We start from the raw sequence: 22,375 nt of genomic DNA on the forward strand, positions 1-22,375 counted from the left end.
AGCCTTGGGGCTACAGTGATGGCTGTGTGTTAGAGCGAGACTAAGGTTGTTGAGTGGGCATGACTGGGTGAGTGATGTGGCTAGAGGAGGGTAGGTGTACCTGGGGCTTGCAGGTGGGTTTTCGCTGCCAGGGTGCCTCATCAGTCTGGCACAGAAAATGTAATGGGTTGACTTCAGTGCATCGGAGCTTGGAACGACGATACAGATTACAACTTATTACCTGTTTGGGTGGGGACAGACAAGACCGGCCCCTTGTCCTCAGTTGTTGTATGAGTAGTGACTATTGTGGGTTGATTTTGTTATAGATTCTGGTTTGTCTTCCCCCATAGTAGAGTGCCAGGGGTTGATAACACAAGTTGCTTGCTTTTGATTTCTAGGGTGGGAGTTGTGGGCCTGAAACATGATTGGGGAGGCACAACTTGTTATTGCTGTGTTTACCCAGGGGGTGGGGGAATATTGTCATCATTTGTGATTTCTGGCGGCAGCGGGGTGCATATGATGGGGCTTGGGAAAGCCACGGACCAAAAGATGGGCCGTTTTAAGTTTGTATAATCGAATGTGCAGGGATTAATTGTTTCGTAAAATGGTACAGAGTGCAAACAACTCCGCTTGTGACTCATGTGGCAATGCTGCAAGAGACACACCTATCTGACTCGGACTCCAAAACTTCACAGGAAATGGCGGGGTCAGATGTTCTCAGACACGTATTCCACCTATACCCAGAGAATAGCGATTTGGGTGGTCGCACAGGTTCTGTTTCAAGTCAATAGGTCTATAGCAGACAGAGGGGAGGAACATCTTGGTGCACGGAAAGAACTGGACCCTGTCAATTTCTATATCCTGGGATATGTCTAGCCAACATGCACCTTGAATGTACATTAATTAAATCAGAATAGGAGTCTGCATCAGCCACATCTCCTTGGCGATCCTTTGACTATTGATCCAAAAGTGAACCGAACAGGATATAGGTCACCTCCGAATATTGCGCCTCTACATGATTTGGAACTCTTTATAGTTGGCAAGAGATCTTGGACAGCCAGTGAGGAGGCAGTGCTGCAATGGAGTCGGAGACAGTGCAAGGCATGACATAGATGCCGGTATCAACATCCATAGGGGCGCCATGGTCAACAATTGAAGTGATACCTCAGGCGCCTCTAGAGTCCTGCTTGAAGACTGAGGTGCCACTGGAAAAATGAGAGGAGACTGCTGGGTTGAAAGCACATGGCACTAATGAGACATGTGGGATCAGAGCAAAGGTGCTTAATGGGTCCCATATGGTCCTATGTGGGCAATAGGCACTCCAAAGAGGATGGCGTGTCACTTTCGGTAGACCCCATGTGTTGAGTACCGTTTCTTGCTCTCTCATCTCTTTCTTAGGTCTGGTGTTGACTACTGTATCTTTGATACTTCGCGCCTTTCTGTATGAGAACAGGGGTTTGTCCCATCTCAGGTGTTATATGGATACGCAGATATTAACCGTAGGGCAGGTTTTCACTACGGCCAATATCTGCGTATCCGTAGAAATTGCAGCGAACTTGATGACTACAAAAAACAGGCCCAAGATCTCACCGTTAAACTGTGGAATCGGGGATATCCTGAGAAAATTCTACACAAAAGCAAAAAGCAAGCACGAAACCAGCCGAGAGCCGCTCTTTTGGAGAAACAAACCAAAGAAACGGAAGAGACCCCCTTGACCTGTGCCACCACGTATAACACCATCTCCAATGAGGTAACCAGAATAATAGGGAAACATTGGAGCATACTGAACACAGGGAACCTGAGATGGGACAAACCCCTGTTCTCATACAGAAAGGCGCGAAGTATCAAAGATACAGTAGTCAACACCAGACCTAAGAAAGATGAGTGAGCAAGAAACGGTACTCAACACATGGGGTCTCCCGAAAGTGACAGGCCACTATAAATGTGGTAGCTGCAGCGTGTGCCCCTTCACCCACAATACCAAGACTCTACAGCTGGAACCTAACAAGACCTGGACCATCAGAGGGCAAACTAACTAACAGCAAGAACGTTGTTTATAGAATGACATGTCCCTGTAACCTACATTATGTAGGAATGACCAGCAGAAAGGTCAAAATACGTATTTGAGAGCACAGGAGCAACATCCGTTGCAAGAAAGCCAACACCAAGCTCACTGAACATTACTTGTCGAGTGGGCATACACCAGACGATCTGCAGTGGACCCAATGAAAGTACCAGATCTTTTAAACCTTTTGAACCATGCTGACCCTCCAACGCTACACCAACTAAGTAGATGTCGGATAGCTGTATTTCACTCCTTGAGTAGTGATAGACGTCATGGTTGACCACTAAATATCGATGTCCCTTGTAAATACCTGACATTCCGCCATTCCCGTTCTGTCAAACGACCCCTACAAATGACCCCTACTCCCTACCTGCTCATGGGGAGGGGACTCTTGCATGAAATTGCAATTTGAAACTTAATATTGTTTCCTTCCACAGTTCTGAATCCGAGAGCGTGGTCACCATGGTTACTATACCGCTTTGCGTCACGCCCATGTAACCACGTGATCGGAACTGAAAGCCGGTTACACCCTTCTAGCGCATTCTGATTGGATCCTACAGGGGTCACGAATCGCGCCACGCCCAACCAGGAAATACCGATCAGTTTACTTTACCGGCATTACCAATTCTACAGATCATTCCAGGGGGCATCTCGAGCAGTAACCAAGTAGGTTTACCGCCAGACGATCGGAAGCCGAAAGTAAGTACAACTTCGCAGACTTGTGTACGATGCGGCCTGTCCGCACCGCACCCGAGTATTACTTCCTTGTGCATCCCATACGGGCATAATCCTGATCTGTGTCTGCCTGTGTTCCTAAACATTTCCAGGTGACGGACACTTGCCGTCTTGGAAGTTCCGATGCCCATGAAGCGATAGTTACCGCCTCAAGTGTAAGCATTGCATGATAAGGGATTTCCCTCGAATCACTAGAGCGTTGTTAGTATCACACGCCGACCACCTTGCGATTCGAGTGGTTACCAGCCATTTGGAATCCCATTGCTAAATGCTCTTTAGCGTTCTACTTCGCAGCACAATAGCGATCACTCTTCATCACCTTTCCCACCTGTTTAACAAACCCTGTGCCTCGCTAGACCTACACTGCACCATGGCGCTGGGATTTTATTTACCTAAGCTCGTTCCGGTAACTGACACTGGAACATATTTCCAATTGGATTATATTCTAGTACGATCTTAGAGTATAGACAGTCACCTTATGGTTGTGACTTCACTCAGTACAATAAATGTTAAGTGTACACCCTTGTTTTGTCCTCCCTAGTACGTAATCCAACCCTGTTTCCCCCTTCTTTCTTACAGGTTTTTCTCCTGAATGAGGAAAAGACACACCCTTTTACACCAGATCACAATTTTGTGGTCTTTAAATTGCACGAGGGCTGGGCGCACCTTAGCGTGTGCGTACCACCCCGTCCAATCTTCACGGTCCTGACGAAAACCTTAGAATCTTTTTTTATGGTTGAAACATGTAGACCTTATTATGTATTTTTTCTTATTATATTCACATAGCACACTTCGCTATTTTTAAACGTATTACACTTCTTGAGACACTAAAGCCTTCCTAATTAGGCACGGGTGCCACACTGGTTTTATAGGGGGACATGCACTCAGGAATAAAGTCTTGAAGTGGGTAGTATCGGCCCCTTTTTAACACACTTTTCACTGTAATTTTATGCACAAATAAAAGAAAAAAGAAACCCGCTCCACTGTAGTCAGGTGTCGCAGCACACCCTATGGGCACTCGGCCTATAGGGTGGGACCCCGATGATGAAGCATGTCACCAACCAGGTTGGTGAGTGAGGGGTCTTCTTAAGGGACATGCTTTGTCCGGTAACGGGTTGGGGCACACTGTGCTGACCTGAGCTCTCAGCTCTAGAAACAGATTTTTTCTGTTTTTTTCTCTCAGGGGGTACTCCTCCATTGTTGTTACAATTAACCCCGGGGACCAGGAGTTCCCACCTCACATAGTCTGTGTAACCTCCCTAACTCTCTCCTTTGTTATATATATAGGTTGCTTTGAACCCCAGACGATATTGTGGCACCAATCCAGACATTTATTTGGAGTCAGTGGCCCTGCTGACACCGGATAAAAGGTCTCCGAAGATCCCAGATTCAGTCTTGCACACCTAGAATATTCAAATATGAGGGATCTGTAGATAGAAGTATCCACCAGAAAAGGTTTACCACTGGATGTCAAAAACTTCCTATCTGCACAGTTCCTTGCAGTTTTACCACAGTCTCAGACTTCTTCATGTGTACACTTGCTTTGCCATGGACACTGCTCACTGGAGAATGCCTCTCAAGACAGTTTACTGTGGGAATTTTTTTTCCCCTTGAAGTAAACTTTTATAGATGTGTTTCTGGGGAAAAAACATATGCTTCATCCAAATAAGCTGGCCAAGCAGTTGATATCACAGTGCCTGGTCTAGCCATCACCTCAGTATTACAGATGTAATGTGGTGGTGCTATCAAGCAGGGAGCCCAAGCTATTTCAGCATAATCCACATTTTGCAACAATGTTGTCTCACAGCATTTATTTCAATGCCTAAGTGTGTGTTCTGCTGAGCAGTGACCAGGCAACAGCACTGTCTGTGGTGTCAATGAAGAATACAAAGTGTCCCTTGAATTATGCCGCAACTGATCATTGTTGATAAAGGGCATGTACACTTTGCCCTTAAGTCCATGTGTTTGTCTGGACATTTAGCAAATGTTTTTTTTAATTACATCTTTAAGATAATTATTCCTATCTCTAAGTGTAAAAAGAAAAAAAAAGGTTCTAACCTCTGGAAGGAGCCGGGTAGCACTCCAGGTGCGAATTTCACGGGCTGAAGCTCCTTGGGTAGTCATTACGTTACACTTGCTTGTGTAATACTACACCATTGACCCCCGGACAGATTTACAGGGTTACTCGTTAGCATGCTTTATTACACCTTTGCTGATTAATGTTCACCATTACATTCTTTAGCATACTTTTAGCCGTAAATATTGATACAGTACAAGGACTAACAGAGGCTGCCAATTTCTTTCCTGCTTTTAGACATAACCTTAGGTTTTCCATTACTAACTCTGATCGTTACTTAATTTTCATGTTTGCTATTATGATGTACCCATTATGTAGAGAAATCACTGCACAGCAACTTTACAGATTAGTTGTGCCATTCCTTCTCAGTACTCTAGCACACCAAACTACCGCATTTCACAACTCTTAAATACTACACATACTACACTCGCTCCCAAAGAATTGTAGGGTGCAAGCTATCTGATTCGGATTAAAGAGATAGGTTTACGCTGTTTGATCCATATAGTGGTCGTTTCATTTCTGCTGGTTTAGTGAATCGTGGGTTTCACTGTTGGTATAATTTAACACGAAGCAAACTTTACAAGGTGTTTATACTTTCAGTTTTAACTGGCTGCCTCAATGACTGAGCTAATTCCTTTAGCCTTTTCTTTTTCCATAGTTGTAGCTCTGGACACGTTGCTTGTGTTGCTAAAATAACGTATTGTTCTCTTTATTCTGTACACATTGTCTGCAAGAGGCTGCGCTTTTTTCCTTACCTCACCCCTGCCGGCCTGCTTCGTGGTTGAAGATATAAATCAGAACCGACGGCTCCTTTTATGGTCATCATTTAATAAACATCATGGATAGAAAGCTAATCCAAACCTTCTCACACAAAGTACATTCTTCCATATTCACAGAACCACCCTAAAGGCTCTCACTGCGGCCACTTACACAAAGTAATGTACGTACCCGAAACCATGTGCTATCCAGCATACTTAGAGAAAAGTTCAACATTAGTTCTGAAAGGATGATCTCAAACGCGCAAATAATTATGGCTCAACAGTTTCCAAAGGAATTGTATTGTACGACGAGTAAAAATGCAAAACTTTTACGTCCAAAACCCAGGTCAATCCGGAAGAAACTTAAAAGACTAAATAGATTAACATCCCAACAGTGACCTGCATAGAACCACGAGAAAACATGGACATTGTCGGCTTGAAGAACACACTGTCCCCAGGGTAGTGTTAACAACAAAAGCAGCACGAACATACTTCGTGCTGTGGAATACATAAGAGGCAACTTAAAAATACCATGGAGTGGAAACGAGGGGTGGGGAAGGGTGAGCGGGTAGTGAGACACTTGACTTTTACAGTGTGAGACACACTGAATGAACTACATTCCCCCAGAGGAGGTTCCACAGGCCTGACATGTCATTGGCATACAGTCTAGAGCTCTACGCACAATGTCTTACCTTCGTGGATGAGATCTTGCACGGACTGGGTCTTTCTCATCCCTGCTGTCAAATGATCCAATGGAAAAGGCAGCGCTCCTCTCTCAAAGCCATTAACAAAACTGTTGGTGCTATCTGAGGCAGGTAGGCGCTTCCTCTGGTTGTTGCTGCTCTTGGAGTTCACATAGCGGGGAAGAAGATTCAGCCCATCGCCATTTTGCTGCCTTTTTCCAGTTGTTACCACATCTGTGGGTTGAGTCTTGGCCTCAGGGTTGGGCAAAGGGTCCACGTTTGATGAAGAGCGAGACTGGTTCCTGCAACAGTAATATATTGTAATATATATGCAATGGCTTTTTGTTCACAATAACTTAGAATATTTGATTGTAACATACCAAAGAGCAGCAGGATTGTTCATTCGACCTACACTGAAGCTATTCAAATGATGTATGCAACTTGCGGCTTTAAGATACTTGGGTGGGGAAGCAGAGATTTAAGCAAGCCCTGCCTCCAGGTGAATCAAGGATCGGTGCAGCGCAGATGGAAACAATGACACAGCAAAGTGCTGTTATTCCAGATAAACCAGTTAACTAATCCACACCACTGATACTACTGCAAAAAAGAATTTAAAAAAAATTGCCAACACGACAGAGTTTTAGAACAGAGACCGGGCATGGTTCCAAGGAATAAGTACAGAAAGTAAGTGATCTAACTCTAAAACTTATGTGTACAACACCTGCACTCTTTTAGACAGTAATATCCAAATCGTTTTTTAGCAAAGTAGTAATTTGTCAGTCTTAGGTTTTCTCAAAAGCGGTAGGTGCAAGGGAACAAAAGAGCAAACAGAGAGCTCTGCAAATCAAGGAAATGTCTCCCTCCTATAATCTTGTGGCTCTCATGGACTAAACGTTCCTATTAAGGACAAGCATTATACGGATTTTCTTTAATTTGGTGGTCTTGCAACATTTTAGGACTGGACCCCAAAATGAAAACCCTTTTATATACACACAAATTTAAAAATACTGCAGAAGTGATGTGGTGTCCTACAAAACTACTCGTTAGCAGGTTTTACCCCTCTACTGGGACTACATTGTAACTATAATACATACAGCGTTGAAATGTACAGCAGAAAAGTTTAGCTTTAAGAACAGAGAGGTGAGTGAATGGGGACATCCTCCAATAAAAATGTTTGACTTTTAAATCCATGCTCAGAAATGTCCCTACATATGAAGAATGATTAATGTCACATGTTGAGGTCTGTAGGACAAACAGCTTTAAGGGCAGATTAAATGGGAACAGTGACCAGCTTAGAGGGTGGCAGTCCGCTTCCTTCGGTTTCTTTAGGGTGGAAGTACAAGTTACTTACCTTTGTTAACAATGTATCTGGTAGAGACTATTCTAGCCGCAGATTCCTGTCCGTTTTCTTCAGAGAACTTTTCAGCGTAAAATATCGGGTTCGATCAGACACAAGTGTTATAGTATGGGAAGCTGTGTAGGAGCAGAGTGCGAAAGAGCAGAAACATAGAAAAGGAATGGTGAGGAACACCACCATAAGGGGCAGAGCCAGACACTGCAGCACCTAAGGGCAAGGAAAAGAATAAAGAACAGAGCATCGCCCTGATCAGCAACCCTGCCAGTACGGAAATAGCCCCCCATAGAGACAAAGACCATATGAAAAAATGTCATGATAGCATGTAGCAGGACTACAACCCCAATCAATAACAATAAAGGGAAACCAGTCTGGGATGAACAAGGAACGACAAACCCCAAAACAGCCCCAGCACAGAATGTGACATCCCCCATAAGTAACAAGGGCAGAGGTCCGGCCAAAAGACCCCAACCCAGAGGGCAGCAGAGAAGCATAGGGGCCAGAACCCCTAGCACTGAAAGGAGGGGGGGGGGGAAATTGAAGGTAGCCCAACCTCGAGCAATCAGAGATTAAGGGCACAGAAGCACCTATAAACCTATCCTCCAAAGACCAAAAGGGAGGAATCGGAACAAATAACAGGACAACATTCTGCCAAAAAAGAGTGAAAGAATGCACTCACAGAAGACAGCCACCCACATGGAGGGAGTGCAGAAGACCAAGCCAAAGGTCCTCTCAGAACGGGAAGGAAGGGCGGGTCCTGAAGGAATCTGGCTAGAATCGTCGCTACCAGATACATCGTTACCGAAGGTAAGTAACTTGTACATCTGATAGAGACTACTGGCCGCAGATTCCTGAATGTAGAATAGATACCCTAGGCATACCCGGGGGTAGGGGGGGGTGGTCTGTGAGAGAATCTCACCAGCTTGGAAGAACACAGGGTCCCAACAGGGAATGGGTCATGGGGACAGGGAGGATGGCCCAGCCCCCACCAAGCAGAAGTAAGCAAAAACAAGGAGAACGGAAGGCCAGGATACCACAAGCCTACCAGAGGGGCAAAGGGCGTCCGCCAGAAACCCCTGAGGGACAAACAGCACAAAGAGAGTACCAAAGGAAGAAAAGAACCACCAGCAAATCCAAGGAGAAGAGGTGGAAACGGAGGCAGAGCTGAACTGCCATCAGCCCCGAGGCAGCAGACAAGGCAGGAACGGCCCCACAGCCTAGTAGCGCAGATGGTAGAAGGGAGGCACAGTCACGCAAAGCTCCAGCAGAGCAAGGAAGAGGAGCACATGGGTACACTTCGAAGCCCACGGAGGTGGACCATAATGACCAGGCGTGCGCAGCCAGCAGCTGGTAAATACTATGACGTAGTGTGCCCAGAGTATGCCAAACGCAAGACGAAGGCAGAGGCAAGGGAACCCCCCGAACAAGCCCCTGAGAAGGACCATACCAGAGGAACCACCCGACCCACGAAAAGAAGTGGGACCAGCCGAAGCTAAAGAGGAGAAATCTGTAGGACAGACCTAAAGCCGTCAACCAGAACACAGGAGAACACCAGGAGTACACCAGGCGTACACCAGGCGTATCCTAGCCCCCCTGAAACACAAGGCAGAGGAGCAGGCCGAAACGCCGGATAACAAGGTGAAAACACCACAACACAACGCCATAGATGGCATGACAAAAGTCGGTCTGACGATCCAGAGATTGAAGAGGCACGACAGGCACGACAGGCAAGCCTTGTAGACGAAGGATAGGAACACCAATGGATACTGAGCAGGACAGAGCCTGGAGCAGCGCAAGCTGTGCTAAGACGGAAGAAAAAAAGACCACACCAAGCGGTATACAGTGACGCCAGGAACGGCGAGGAACCCAAAAAGGTTTCCACACCCGCCCAGCTTAGGACAGAGCTATACAATAGCTACAAGTATCTCACCCAGGGTATGACACATCCCAAAACAAAACTCGGGAACTCTTCTTAGTGGAAAAAAACCCACAGCTGAGGTCAAGAACATAAAGGACATGTGGGTAGCACCACAGGCAGCTTACCAATCAGCCAAAAATTACACAGATGGTCCAACCTGAGGACCTATACAGCTTCACTAACAGCCAAAAAACACACACAAGCTAAAGGGCTGTACCAGCAGCCAACAGTAGAGGGGAGCCAACTTAAAGAACCTGAAGGCATTCCAAGTCACACCGAACATACAGACGGGCCAACCGAAACACTAGGCCCAAAGACAGTGGTGGGATAAACACCACCCATAAGGCACCTGAGGACCGACAAGCTGAAGCTTACGGAGGGGGAGGAGGACGGAGCCCCGCAAGGAGTCGTTGAATGGCGGAGTTCGCGTGGGTGTTATATAAAAGAATCCCATCAAAAGGCAGGTCAATGAGATGCTCCCTACTATTCTCCGGAAAGACGCCATCCCACAACCAAGCATGGCGGCGGAGAGCCACAGAACTCACCATAGTGCGGCCGAGAGAATCAGAAACATCCAAGGCCAAACGGAGAATAAATGCAGCTATCTCGCGACCATCCAGCACATGGTGCCGCAGATCAGTTGAGACAGCTTCATGGGAGGAGCGAGATAGAAGGGACTCTGCGGAATCCCAAAGGCTGGAGGTAGCCCTGCCAACTCACAGTGTGCTCAGCGCGTGCAAAGCAGCACTAGTTGAAGCGAAGATGTTATGCCCCCAAGAGTCCAACCACTGGGCCTCCAGTGACAGAGGGAGCAACACTGAAGGCAAGGAAGGAAAAGCAGACTTCAGGGCAGGGCCCTGGGCCAAAGAGTGGGATAAAAGGCAGACTGGATTGTGCGGGGCAGGACGGTGGTGGTGGAGGAGCGGCTGAGGCACCGGATCTCCCGTAGCAGGATGCCCCCAGACCCCCAGAAGAGAGCTGTGGCGCGAAGCTTCAAATGGAAGAAGCAGCTCCCTTCCACCAGAGGCCTGGTGGAGAACCTCCAAAAAATGGTCCGGAGGGATGGGATTGACTGAGGAGCCCATTTGCAAAATGACAGTGGCGTGGAAATGGCACGGACAAAGGCGACACTCGTTTCCGTAGGGCGACGCGGGGGAGGGAGCAACTCTTCAGTGGGCGAAGGCTGCAAATTAAGCCGCCCGTCCCTGAGCTCAGCTGGAGGAGAAACGGTCAACCACTGTAGGATGGAAGACCCATGGCAAGTGAGGGGCCTGAGGGGACTCCGGAGAAGGGCAACCAACCGCGAGGTGCGGAAGAGAGGGTCCTGGGGCTGTGGCCGCGGAGACGGCGTAGAGCCCGTCCTGTAAGACGCCGGGAGAAAGGCAACAACGTGGTGTTCAGTCGCCGGTGAAGAGGACAAAAGGAGATGACAAACCTCTGGAGAAGAGGGGACATCGGGAGAAGAGTCGAGGACCAGACGCCGGGAAGGCGCCATGGAGTCCGCCATGGGCACCGGTGTGTCGTCTATCCGGGCCGAAGTGGCCCCCAGGGGTGCTGACTCGACCTCCACCACCACGTGCTTGACAGGAGAAAAGGGTGGGGCCGAAGCAGCAAATGAATGGCACCGAAAAGGCACCGGCTCGACCTCTGACGAGGCAGCCACCTGTGCAGAGGGACTCGGGGAGACACCCCGGGTCACGGCCTCCACCCGTGGTGCCACCAGGCCTGGGGAGGAAAGCCGCTGGCGCCAGAAAGGCGTTGGCTTGGCTTACTGTAAGACAGCTGCCTGCCCAAAGGACCGAGGGGGGCTCGGGGATGAACCGCGAGTCCCAGCGACCTCCTGCGACACCACAGGGAACACTGCAGGGTTTTGCGGCGAGGCAGGGACGCCGTGGGTCGAAGAGGGGAATCCTTTAGAGCCGCACCTCGACAACACCACACCTACAAAACCTGAAGTCGAACTCTTCGGCACCGGGATTGGAGCCGCCGGCGAGTCCGTGGAAGGCCCAGCACATGGCGAGGGATCCGCGGACGTCTCAGGAAGAGGAGTGGGCCCAAAGAAGCTCGCAGAGCCATAGCGTAGGTCTCCATTTGGGCCCTATTCGCCCTACCGTCAGGGAGCGACGCCCATGTGGCCTGGATGAAGGACGATGCCGCAGTTGGAATCAGCGGTTTCTGGACCCTTCTGAGGTAGGGGATGGACGTGGTGACGAGACCGATCTGGACAAGCGTGTCGAAAAGCAATTTCATCTGGTGCTCCTGCCGGGACTTCGGCTTGAGATGATGACAAGTGTCGCAGTCCGTAGAATCATGGTGCATGCACAAACACCACATACAAATAGGGTGAGGGTCCCTCGCCTACATTTGACGCGTACAAGTACACGTCTTGAAACCCGAAGGCATTTGCACACTGTTCGCGAAGGGGTTAAAGAAGGCCTGAAAACAGGTCAAGGGAACTCTATCTGGATCCGCGTTGCACGTGGAAAAGAAGGAAACTGATGTCAGCGCGCCGGGGTGGGACTTGTGACCTCGCTGACGTCACGTACAGCGTCAGGGCGGAGTCACGTGGTGCCGTCCCGACACGCGGAGATGCTGTGGCAAAAGATTTTCAGAATCCAGTCTCACACCTGGGGATAATTCTACGTTAAGGAATCTGAGGCTAGTTGTTTCTATCAGATAGCAGGGTCTAAAGTAAGGCACTCTTCACAGACCACATGTAGGATGGTCACATGGAGAGTCAGCTTGGCTTTTGTCAGTCAGCAGCTGCCTTTGTAGTGGAGAATGACATGCTTCCTAGCCATGCTTTTTGCCTCTAGGACGGGCATGCACCACTTTGACGACTCCTGCTTCTTTATGAAACAACAGAAGATCGAGCTAGGTAGAACTCTACACACAGCAAGTGAACATGAATATTCTCTGCAATTCAGAAGCAGAAAATAGCAGGCTCAACCAAATATACAAACTTAACCTTCTCAGTTTCAATTTTTCACATAAAGGATGTGTAGATCAATTCAGAATTTTGAAAGGAAAGCGTAGTGCTTTGAATATTAACTGCAGGGCTGTTGAAACTAGGCTCTAGGAAACACTGCATGGAATTCTTGAAAAACTCAAGTCTACAAAACAGAAAATAAAGGTGAACAAGCAGTATACAGGGCTTAGCCCAAAACGTAACCAGATTTGGCCGCAAGGCAGCAGATGTGGAAATCTAGAAAAAGTCTAAGCAACTCAATAACAAGGGCTTGAATATCACCGATATTCCTAGCTAACCAATTGCTTGGACTGGCTGAAGGCTGCTTGTCGTGGACGAGACCACTCCAGCACAGTTTTGGCTTGGCCTATCCTTGCCTAGAACAAGGTTTACTTGATCTTAGTGGGCACAGAGATAGATCCAATAGAATACCAGCAGGCTGAAAATTGTATTCAACATGGCTGACTTCCCAATTATAGGAGTACGTATGGCTATTACCCAGCTGTATGTTGCCGTGCAGGGCAGAGTGACAGCTGGCTAAATGCTTGAATGTCTATTCCAGTAGTAACAGTGCATTGCACAGTAGTTATAAATATACTCTCCCCTTATTGAAATAATTGTAGCATGCAAGTAACAGCATTGAGCCTAGAGAGGCTGAGGAGTAGGTTGGCATAGTGACAAATTTCTAAGCCTCAAAATGCGAAAATCATCCAAAGCTAGAGACCAGTGTCTGATTTGACACGCTGATCTAATCACAGAAAGCCCTGTCTGAAAATAGGAAACACCCTCTTAACACTTTAGAGTATGTGCCAACTAAGAAAATACTATGGTTGGTTTGGATAGAGATTAGTTCAAATTAGTTCTGAGATTACTACCTCCTGAGGAACCAATGCATTGGCATAATCACTGAGAACACCTTCAACACAACTCCACAATTTACTTCTGTGCTTTAAGTGTCCAACACAGGTCCCTGAGAACTAGTTATATCCCAGATTCAGGAAAAATAGCTGGGAATGAGCTTCATGTAGATTTGATAAATGTCAATGGATCTTATGTGCATGTTTTTAAAATTTGCAATGGATCCTGCCATCCTGGACATATGATCAACACACTGAATCGAGCAAGAACTAAATTACAGAGTGGCATTGAAGTGCTTGGTTCCTAGTAAACTGCGACTCTGGTGTACTGGAATTTTCCCAAACTAGAACTTGCCTTCCCATCCTAATACAATTTAAATGCTGGAAATCCTCATCTGGAAATCATGTAACAATAGGAACATGAAAGATCAAGCATTTAGGCCGGTAGCAGCCTGGTTACCCTATAAGGCAAAGGAAATCAAGGTACAATCTAGTAGTGTTGACAAGCTCAACCAACTCTTTGTGTACTCAACCAGAAATGGAAATGTCCGTTACCTCCGACAAGGCTTTAAGCCCACATGCTGCTGAAGTAACCCAAAAAGCAGGCGAGTGCTTGAGACTAAAAAAGTGCAGCAGACATTTCTGGTTTGCATTGGTGAATCACAAGGTCAAAATAGTCCAGGGCAGCAAAAATATCTTCCCTGAAAGCATTTATCCTTATGAACGTTTGATGTCAATAGGAATTAAATACAGAGTTTGACACTACCAGTATGTGGATGCCTGAACAACAAGGGGTTAAACTGAGCAAAAAAATTGCTTTTGCAAGACTACATTGTCATCAGCATTATAAAAAGGGTGGAATAGTTCTCATACAGAAATAGCAGGATTCAGGATGTTGGTGAGCTTGCTGAAGCTCAACTGAGCAGAAGTGAGCTGGATGGCACGGACTTCAAAGTTTTCTACAAAAAAACTGATAGAAAGATAGCACTGCAATTGTAGCTAGTGGAAGTGTACAGAAGAAACAGCATAAGCACAGAGTTTGAATAGCAAAATGTGCTTTTAAATTATCAGAAGTTCAAAAATGTATTCTATAGCTGATGCCAGGGTTAGAGAGATCAAACAGGAACAAGGCAAATATCTTTGAAAGTGCATCCAACAATACAAAACCTCATGGCAGAAGCAAGGCAAACTTTTACATTACCTACATAGGCTGGCTAGTCAATGTGCCAACAAATTCAGTGTTTAACAGTTCTGACTTATTTCAGGGTCATGTTTAGAGATTGGATAATTACTGCAACGCAAGGTGGACATCTTCAGTTCCAAAAGAGATAGCATGAGTCAAGGGCTTCTGATATAAATTCAGTCCAGCAGCCAATAACAGATATAGGAGCACTTAAAAGGGTGAATCAGTAGCATAGGTGATCTCAATGCTCAAATTTAGGAGGCAACTCGGGATGGTCACATGAAATTAAATGCGTTTTGCCACGTGGTATCAACATGCAAAAGCAGAATAAAAATTTTCCATCCAATCTGAGTGTAGGAAAAATCCCACAGGAAGTTGAAAAAACCCACAGGAAGAGCAGGCCATAAGTCGGTGTTACAAAAACATGTTGTAACGTAGCATGCACATCATCGTCTACAAGCCCAGAGCTTCAAACACAAAATCCTGAGGATAGCTTGCTTAATAGAAAAAGCTTTTTTAAAAGGCATTTCCAGCCATATAGTTCTCACTAGATAAAGAAGGCATTATAGACCAGATAGATTGAAGCTAATAGTGTGAAATATACATAGCTGTGCCTTTAGCACTACCTTCATTAAGATAGATAGTAATGGTAGGAATATCAAACGCCCACCTCTTGGATAGGTACAAACAAAACCTTGTCAAGATCATTCTTTATGAGATGGGAGACTAGAAAGGGATGCCCACTCTGCTACTCTTTCCCCTTAACATAGACCCCACTGTAGCCAGGATTAAAGCGGACATGAAACAAGGCTTCCTGAATGTCTGACAAAAACTTAAAATAACTTTGGCTCTGTGGGTAAAGAAGTGGAATTTTATTTGGTGTAGGTGGTCATCCACCTCAAGAAATTAGAACACTATTGTCAGGTGAACCCTAAAGTCACTAAATTAACTTGAGCTCTATCCCCTGGTAGCTATGGCAGAAAGGACAGGCTTAACTTATAGCAATGTGTACAGTACTTCCGATGTACCAAAACAAGAGTACATTTTAATAAACAAAATGGCACCAAAACAACTAAATGCCAATAAGAGGGACCAGAGATATGGGTTTAAAAAATGTTAAAAGTGAAAATTGCACCAATGATCATCTACGGTCAGGTAGACTGGGACTTAGGTCCACTTTGAAGCAGACTGCGATGGATTCAAAGGTTGTATACACCAAGTGGGACAGCCCACTTGGTGGATTTGACCTTCTTACTTAGTCTGCATAATGGAAGTCAAAATCTCTTAGAAGGGCTAGGCAGCAAGCCGTACTTGGAAAGGTCTTACTGGCGTTGGATAGGTGTTGCGTAAGGTCCCGCTGAAGTGGTTTGGTTTGAGAGAGATAAAGTTCAGATTGATAAAAGTTTTTTGAAGCTCAGATTCCCTCAGCGGGGTAGGGCCTTCGTGTTGAGGTCCAGCTTAAACAGATTTGCAGCTGCAGAGAATGCTCTAAGAACCGGTCTCTGCAGCTCAGGGAGGTCATGCTTTCGTCAGCTTGACTCTGGTGGTTGGTTCACCCAATGCTCAAAGACTTTAAGGAAAGTTCTAAGGACTTGTAGGGTTTGATCCTGCCAAGGCTTTACAGGTTCAAGGACGGTCCAGTTGGAAATAGGCAACCGGTGTTCCAGAATAAGTGGTTTTTCAGCTCACTGTGTCACTATGGCTACACAGAAGGTCCGCCTACTTTTTTGTCCTAGGTAAAAGGAGGGACAGGTCCAGTCTTTAAAGGCTACTCTTGGGTTCAATTGTCTTCTGTTCTTCCTCCAGGTCCAGAAAGGGTTCTGAGGAGGGTGCCCCATTTATGGTTGTGCCCAGCTAGTGGGCCGGGGTGAGTCCTGGGCACTACATAATCACTGGCATAAAAGTTCCCAGGGACAACCACACCCACTTTTTTCGCAGTTCCCGTCCGCTCCACTGCAAACAATCCTGCAAAGCCACTCACACTCAACACCCAAGATGGGGAAACCCTTTCTCCCTGCAAATACTGTGTTCCCAGAGATTGTTAGCCATGGAAATGAGCAGTCTCCTCTGTGCATAACAAAACTGGTTCTGGGGTAGCTTCCCTCCCACTTGGTTTGATGCCAGCCTGGTTGGAGGGACAAAAGGTTGCCTGCTCTGGGTCTCACCTTACTTTTCTTAAAGGGTAAGCCCCTTTAAAAGTTAATGAAGTTTTAGTCCAAGAAGATGACAAAAACATCTCTGCACACCCAGGCCATTCTCAGGGCAGTTTTCACACCTTGTTAATGTTGAGCACTGGCAGACAAGCAGTCCATAGGCTAATGTCCACAAGAAGTTTAGGCAGGTAAAAAGGTAACTTTTTAAAAGTTACTTCTACTGCATGTTTATTGAAAATCTGACTTTACCATGAATTGGATTTTAAATTAATAAAAATAGTATGCATGAATTTTGTAGCTGTGTTCCGTCAAAAGTTATAGATTACACGTTATGCTATGAACTTTGTTATTTTCTGGTATTCACTACAGATCAGCCAGTGAAAGTAGCCTTTGGGGCCTTGTCACTTGTGGAACATGGCAATTTTAACTTCACACATAGAACTACCATTAAATATCAGGCACCCTACCTTGAGGGAACTTAGGTGTGCTTAGGAGTGACTTATCAATATTTAAAACCAGGGTTTCTAGTCTGTCAAAAAAGGTACTTTGACATGTTTCATAACAGGTATGCAGGCTGCTGCAGTTAGGTTTCCCAAGATAAGCCTGAAGCCATGTTGTACAGGCGTACTCCGGGGAGTGCTGCATTCCACAAGAGGTATTTAACATCCAGGCCTGTGGTGCTTTTTCTACACCATATACTAGGGTCTTCAAGGCAAGTCAAATGTAATCTTACTTAAAGGGGGATCCACTGGCACTTTACTCCTCTGCAACCTTAGAACTCTGCACTGTTACCCCTGTTAAGCTAAGTACAGCAAAAACAGTGTTAAGATGATAGTCCCAATGGTAAACAACGTTCATGACAATTTTTTCACGAATGGAGTTCCAACACGTTTGTTACAACTACCGCGTTGTGATTCCGCATACCATTAGTCCGCAAGTTGGAACAACAACTTGCGGGGGTGGGGGGCGTTGGATTTAAAATCCAACACCTTCCCTAGTGCCCACACAGACTGGAGTTGGAATAGTAAATTATACTATTCCAACATCCAGCCCCCCCCTCCGCAAGTCGTTGTTCCGACTTGCGGAGCAATAGTATGCAGAATCACAACGCAGTTGTTGTACCGACCGCGTTGTGAATCCATGCGGGGAAAAAAACTGCGGGAAAAAGATATATTCACCCCCAATCAACCAGCCACACTCCAGGAAGGGGTAAATTGGATTTATTCTTTACGATAAGGAGTACTGGAACCACCAGCATCAACACAGCTCTCCTCATCAGCAACTACCAACCCCAGAATCTTTCTCTGATGACCTAGCAAACGTTCTATAGGTTGTGACATTGGAAGGTTCTCAACTTGGACTCCCATTAAATATATCGCAACACATTTTCCCACTAGAATAAAAAAAACAATCATAAATAAAATGAAGACAATATACACAGCAAGAATAAAAGAAATACAGTAATACATAATGCTATTAGAGATGAAGCATACAATATTCAAACTGTAATAAAAATAATACTAAATTCATAAAATGCCGTCCGACTTGAAATGGTTTTCACTAATATGGGCATATTCCAGACACCTCCAGAGGCCAGAACAACATTTCTTCTGACTTTCCGAATGATGAAAGGTCCCATGAACATGGAAGTACCCTTCCTTGAGAAACCAGGTTTTTTTTTTTTTTTTAGCAAAACTGCATTGCCTTTCTCACTAACCTTCACACAATTCTTATCATAACTAGCTTTAGATTAGTTTTGGGAATCTGCAGATCTTTTAATAAGGTCGTCTTATGCAGGTTTTTTGACATCTTCAACTTTCAAACTCTGAATCAACGATGAAAGATTGGTTTTTGATCCAGGCAACCGGCCTTTGAGCAAAGACAAAGGAGATTCTAACGTGACACAATTCGGCATGGTTCTATGAGCCCTCCAAGTCTCCCTAAAGACAACTTTTGACTACCCTATTCATTCGCTCTGCCAAAACATTGGCTTGCGGTGAATAGAAAGCAGTCTTCAAATGAACAATGGACAGCCCCCTCAAACTAACATCTCATTGTTGCCAAATGTTACACAATCCACCGTGACCAAAAAACGGGGCACTCATTCCCTAGCAAATTCCTCCTTTAAAAAATGTGATTACCACCTTTGACTTCACTGTGCTCACATTTGAGGTAACCAAGTCAACTGAAATTTCTACTGGAGCAAGAGGTGATCTAGTAATATTTTTTCTCATCACTTTTCCTACACAACACAGAATCTCTTACCACATCTTCAACTTGATGATTGACACCCAGCCACCAATACCATTGACGCAAGTTGGAATTGGTTACATTTCTGCCCAGATACCCTTCATGAGCCAAACTGATTATCTTGATCCATAATCCTGATGGTGGTACAATTTTGGAACCTTTGAGAACCTTCCCTTCAATTAGATTCAACTCATCACGAACATTCCAGAAACCTCTTAACATCACTGGTAAATCCTTGTGCTCAGGCCAACACTTGACCACATATTCAGATACAATCTTAAGAACATCCTCCTCCTCCTCACAATGTGTGTTCCATTCATCCATTCCAACAGCATTCTCCCACACCCATTCTACTGAGGGTTTCTCCACGTCAGTAGGTTGTGATTTGGAAATTCCCTCAACCACTGGTAACCTTGATAAACAACCGAAGCTTTGTTAAAAGCATCAGTACCAAATTCAACATGAAAATTAAGGTCGGTAAGCCCTTCATTCCACCTTTTGATTCTAGTAGTTAAATGTACACCACCCTTACATGAAAAAATCTGGACCAGTTAAAAATGATCAGTCCTCACTGTGGAAGGTATGCCCCCTCAAGAAATATTTTAAATGTTGAATCACCCATAAAAGGGGCGATGCCTCATGTTCAATCACTGAGTACATTTCCTCTGTCTCCTTGATGGAATGCAAGGCAAAAGCAAAAACTCTTTATTCGCCATCAACAATTTGTGTTAACACAGTCCCAAGATCACAAACCGGCATCAGTGGACAACAGGGCTCTTTCACTAACACCAAATTGACAAAGTAGGTAAAACAGCCGAGGGCGTGGCTTGGAAGCAGACTCCGGGCTCGAAAAATCCCCAAAATTGTACTAGTCCTGCAGGACTAGTACCTAAAAAAATGTCCTCGACCTAACTGCAAACTACTTAACCTCCGTCTCTGAAAGCGGAGAAAATGTGACAAGATAACAAGATTTAAAGGCATCTTTATTGCTCATTAACTTTGTGAGCAATAAAAATGCCTTTAAATCTTGTTATCTTGTCACATTTGTTCTATTTTCACAGACAGAGGACAAAAGTTAGTTTGTTTTCCTACTCGTCAGAAATGGTGAATAGGACCTAAAAACAGCTCGACCTTGTTAAATTTAGCCCGCATATGCGAGCGGTCGAGTGGATTTTTCGAGCACTGCGACTATGACGAACGCGTGAGCCGAGAGCTCAGCACCAGCCAAGCAAGTTATCCTGATTATCATGGTGACGACCGGGGGCACATTGGTGGAGGCCTGACCTGCCAGAGGTGCCTAGGAGCTTAATTCAACCCCTTTGAGGTCCGCTGCAGAAGGACCTAAGTACTGTGGCAGTGGGCTTGGTCCTGCTGAGAGCGGAACATGCCAAACTGGCAGACGGGGAGAAACGGACCGAATCCTCTTTGGCAGATATTACACCGGTGCAACAGGCCTTAACTAACCAGGTGGGGGAACTATCCAGCAGAGTCTGCATATTGGAAAGGAGAACGGAGGATGCTGAAGGGCAGAACCGGAGGAATAATGTGAAGGTCCTGGGTTTACCAGCAGGAGTGGAGGGCAACAACATGATCAAGTACCTGGAGAGTTGGCTTTGTGAGGTGGTGGTGCAGGAGGGCCTGTCCCGTTTTACACATTGGAGAGAGAGAGTACCACGTGCGTGGCTAGACTTCTCCTTTTCAAAGACTGAGACACTTTGTTGCAGAAGGCACACACAGATGGGCCATACGTGGTCAAAGACATTAAGGTGTTGTTCCCAGATTACACCCTGGAGGTTCAGAGGCGTAGCACCTCCTTTCTCGACGTTAAGAGGGCCCTGTGGGAAGAAGGGATCCAATATTCACTGATGTTCCCGGCCCGACTACGTATAATGTTGGACGAGAGGACACACTTTTGTGAGGATCCCAAGGCAGCGTGGGAATGGATTTAGGCCTACAAAACTGAGGGACTACCTGCAACACAAACAGATGCACAAACAGGTGGCTCAGCCTGGAGAGCGAGAGTCAGGGACGAGACTTCGGAGACGACAAAGGCGTGGGGTTTCAAAGCAGCCGAGCTCTTCACAATTGGAAAAGGAAAGAGTTGAGGTATTAGTAGTGGTGGCTATGATGCAGGGACAGAGCTAGTGATCCGAGAGAGGCACTGATGGATCAGACTCGTACACGTCCCGTAGGAGAAGTGTTAATTTGCCAGCTGTGACTCCGAACACAGCCAATGAGATTATATAATCTGGGAATTGCTAATTTCATTTTCCTCCCCACCCCCTCTTTCTCTTGCTTCTCTCCCCTCCCCGTTACCCCCCTACCTTACCTCCTTTCTCTGGCTAGTGGCCCAGAGGCGGGTGGTGAGGGCAGCCGGGTGGGTCCCTGGGTGTCGGTCGGATCAGCCAACTAAGGTGGACGCGCCATAGGTAAATCCCAGTGTCACTGTTGGGGCGCCTGTTGTGATTGCCACGCTCCCTTCAGGTCCTTGCCTTAGTAGCTTTGGGCCTCTACTAGTTGATGCATTTCTATCTGCGGTTTGGGCGGATGGCCATTGCTAGACCGTCCTGGGTTTGGAAAGTTGTCTTACACGGGATGTTTGTTATTAATTTTTGTTTTGTGCATGCAGAAGGGGGCGGAGGGGTGAGGCCTAGAGAATTACCAGCCAGGGATGCGGAGGAGGTTGGCGAGGGGGCGCCCCTAGTACCACTGCATAACTCGTTCAAGAGTATCACATGGAACATAAGGGGGATAGGGTCCATGGCTAATAGATATGAGGTATATGCATACTAAAAGAGGAGAGAGGTGCATGTGGTCCTCTTGCAAGAGACCCATTTGATTAGTACCTAAGTAGACAAGCTATGCAGGAGGTGGAGGGGCCGGATTTACGCTACCTACTCTGCATTCGCTAGGAGGTATTGATAGGGTGTGACCAGGGGCCCTGAAAGGATGTCCTTAACTCTAGAAGTCAGTTCACGGAACGGGGAGGATGGGTGGGGCGGTAAGGTATCTATAACTAACCTATGTTTCTTAAAGATAGATCGTTAACGATGGTAAGTAACTTCTTCATCTGAAAAAAACTGTTTGTTATAGATTCCTTACCTTAGAATAGATACCCCAGCAATACCAACCCAGAACAGACCGGCCAAAGAAGCCGTCTCTCCGGACTTAGCTGTCCAGGTAATAGTGCTTGGTGAACAAGTGCAGAGATGCCCACGTAGCTGCCTGACAGATGTCATTTAGGGGGACTCCCCATCCCAAAGCAGTAGTAGCTTCCCTCGCCCTGGTGTAATGGGCACGCAGTCCCACTGGAGGCTCCTTCTTTGCCAAAGAATAACAGGCCTTGATGCACAGAACGACCCACCTGGAGATGGTCTGTTTGTGCACAGCCCGAC

General features: G+C 46.2%; 1 protein-coding gene across 4 annotated transcripts in view; it reads right to left on the reverse strand.

Moving 5' to 3' along the window:
- MAPKBP1 (mitogen-activated protein kinase binding protein 1) overlaps positions 1-22,375 on the reverse strand; it is a 921,590-nt gene that overhangs the window by 44,547 nt on the left and 854,668 nt on the right. For all 4 annotated transcript variants that reach the window (XM_086937231.1, XM_086937232.1, XM_086937229.1 and 1 more), the window contains one exon: positions 6,307-6,599. In XM_086937231.1, coding sequence (XP_086793357.1) covers positions 6,307-6,599 — 293 coding nt within the window. The remainder of the gene's footprint in view (positions 1-6,306; positions 6,600-22,375) is intronic.

This window comes from Lissotriton vulgaris, chromosome 9, assembly GCF_964263255.1.
Source record: "Lissotriton vulgaris chromosome 9, aLisVul1.2, whole genome shotgun sequence".
NCBI lineage: Eukaryota > Metazoa > Chordata > Amphibia > Caudata > Salamandridae > Lissotriton > Lissotriton vulgaris.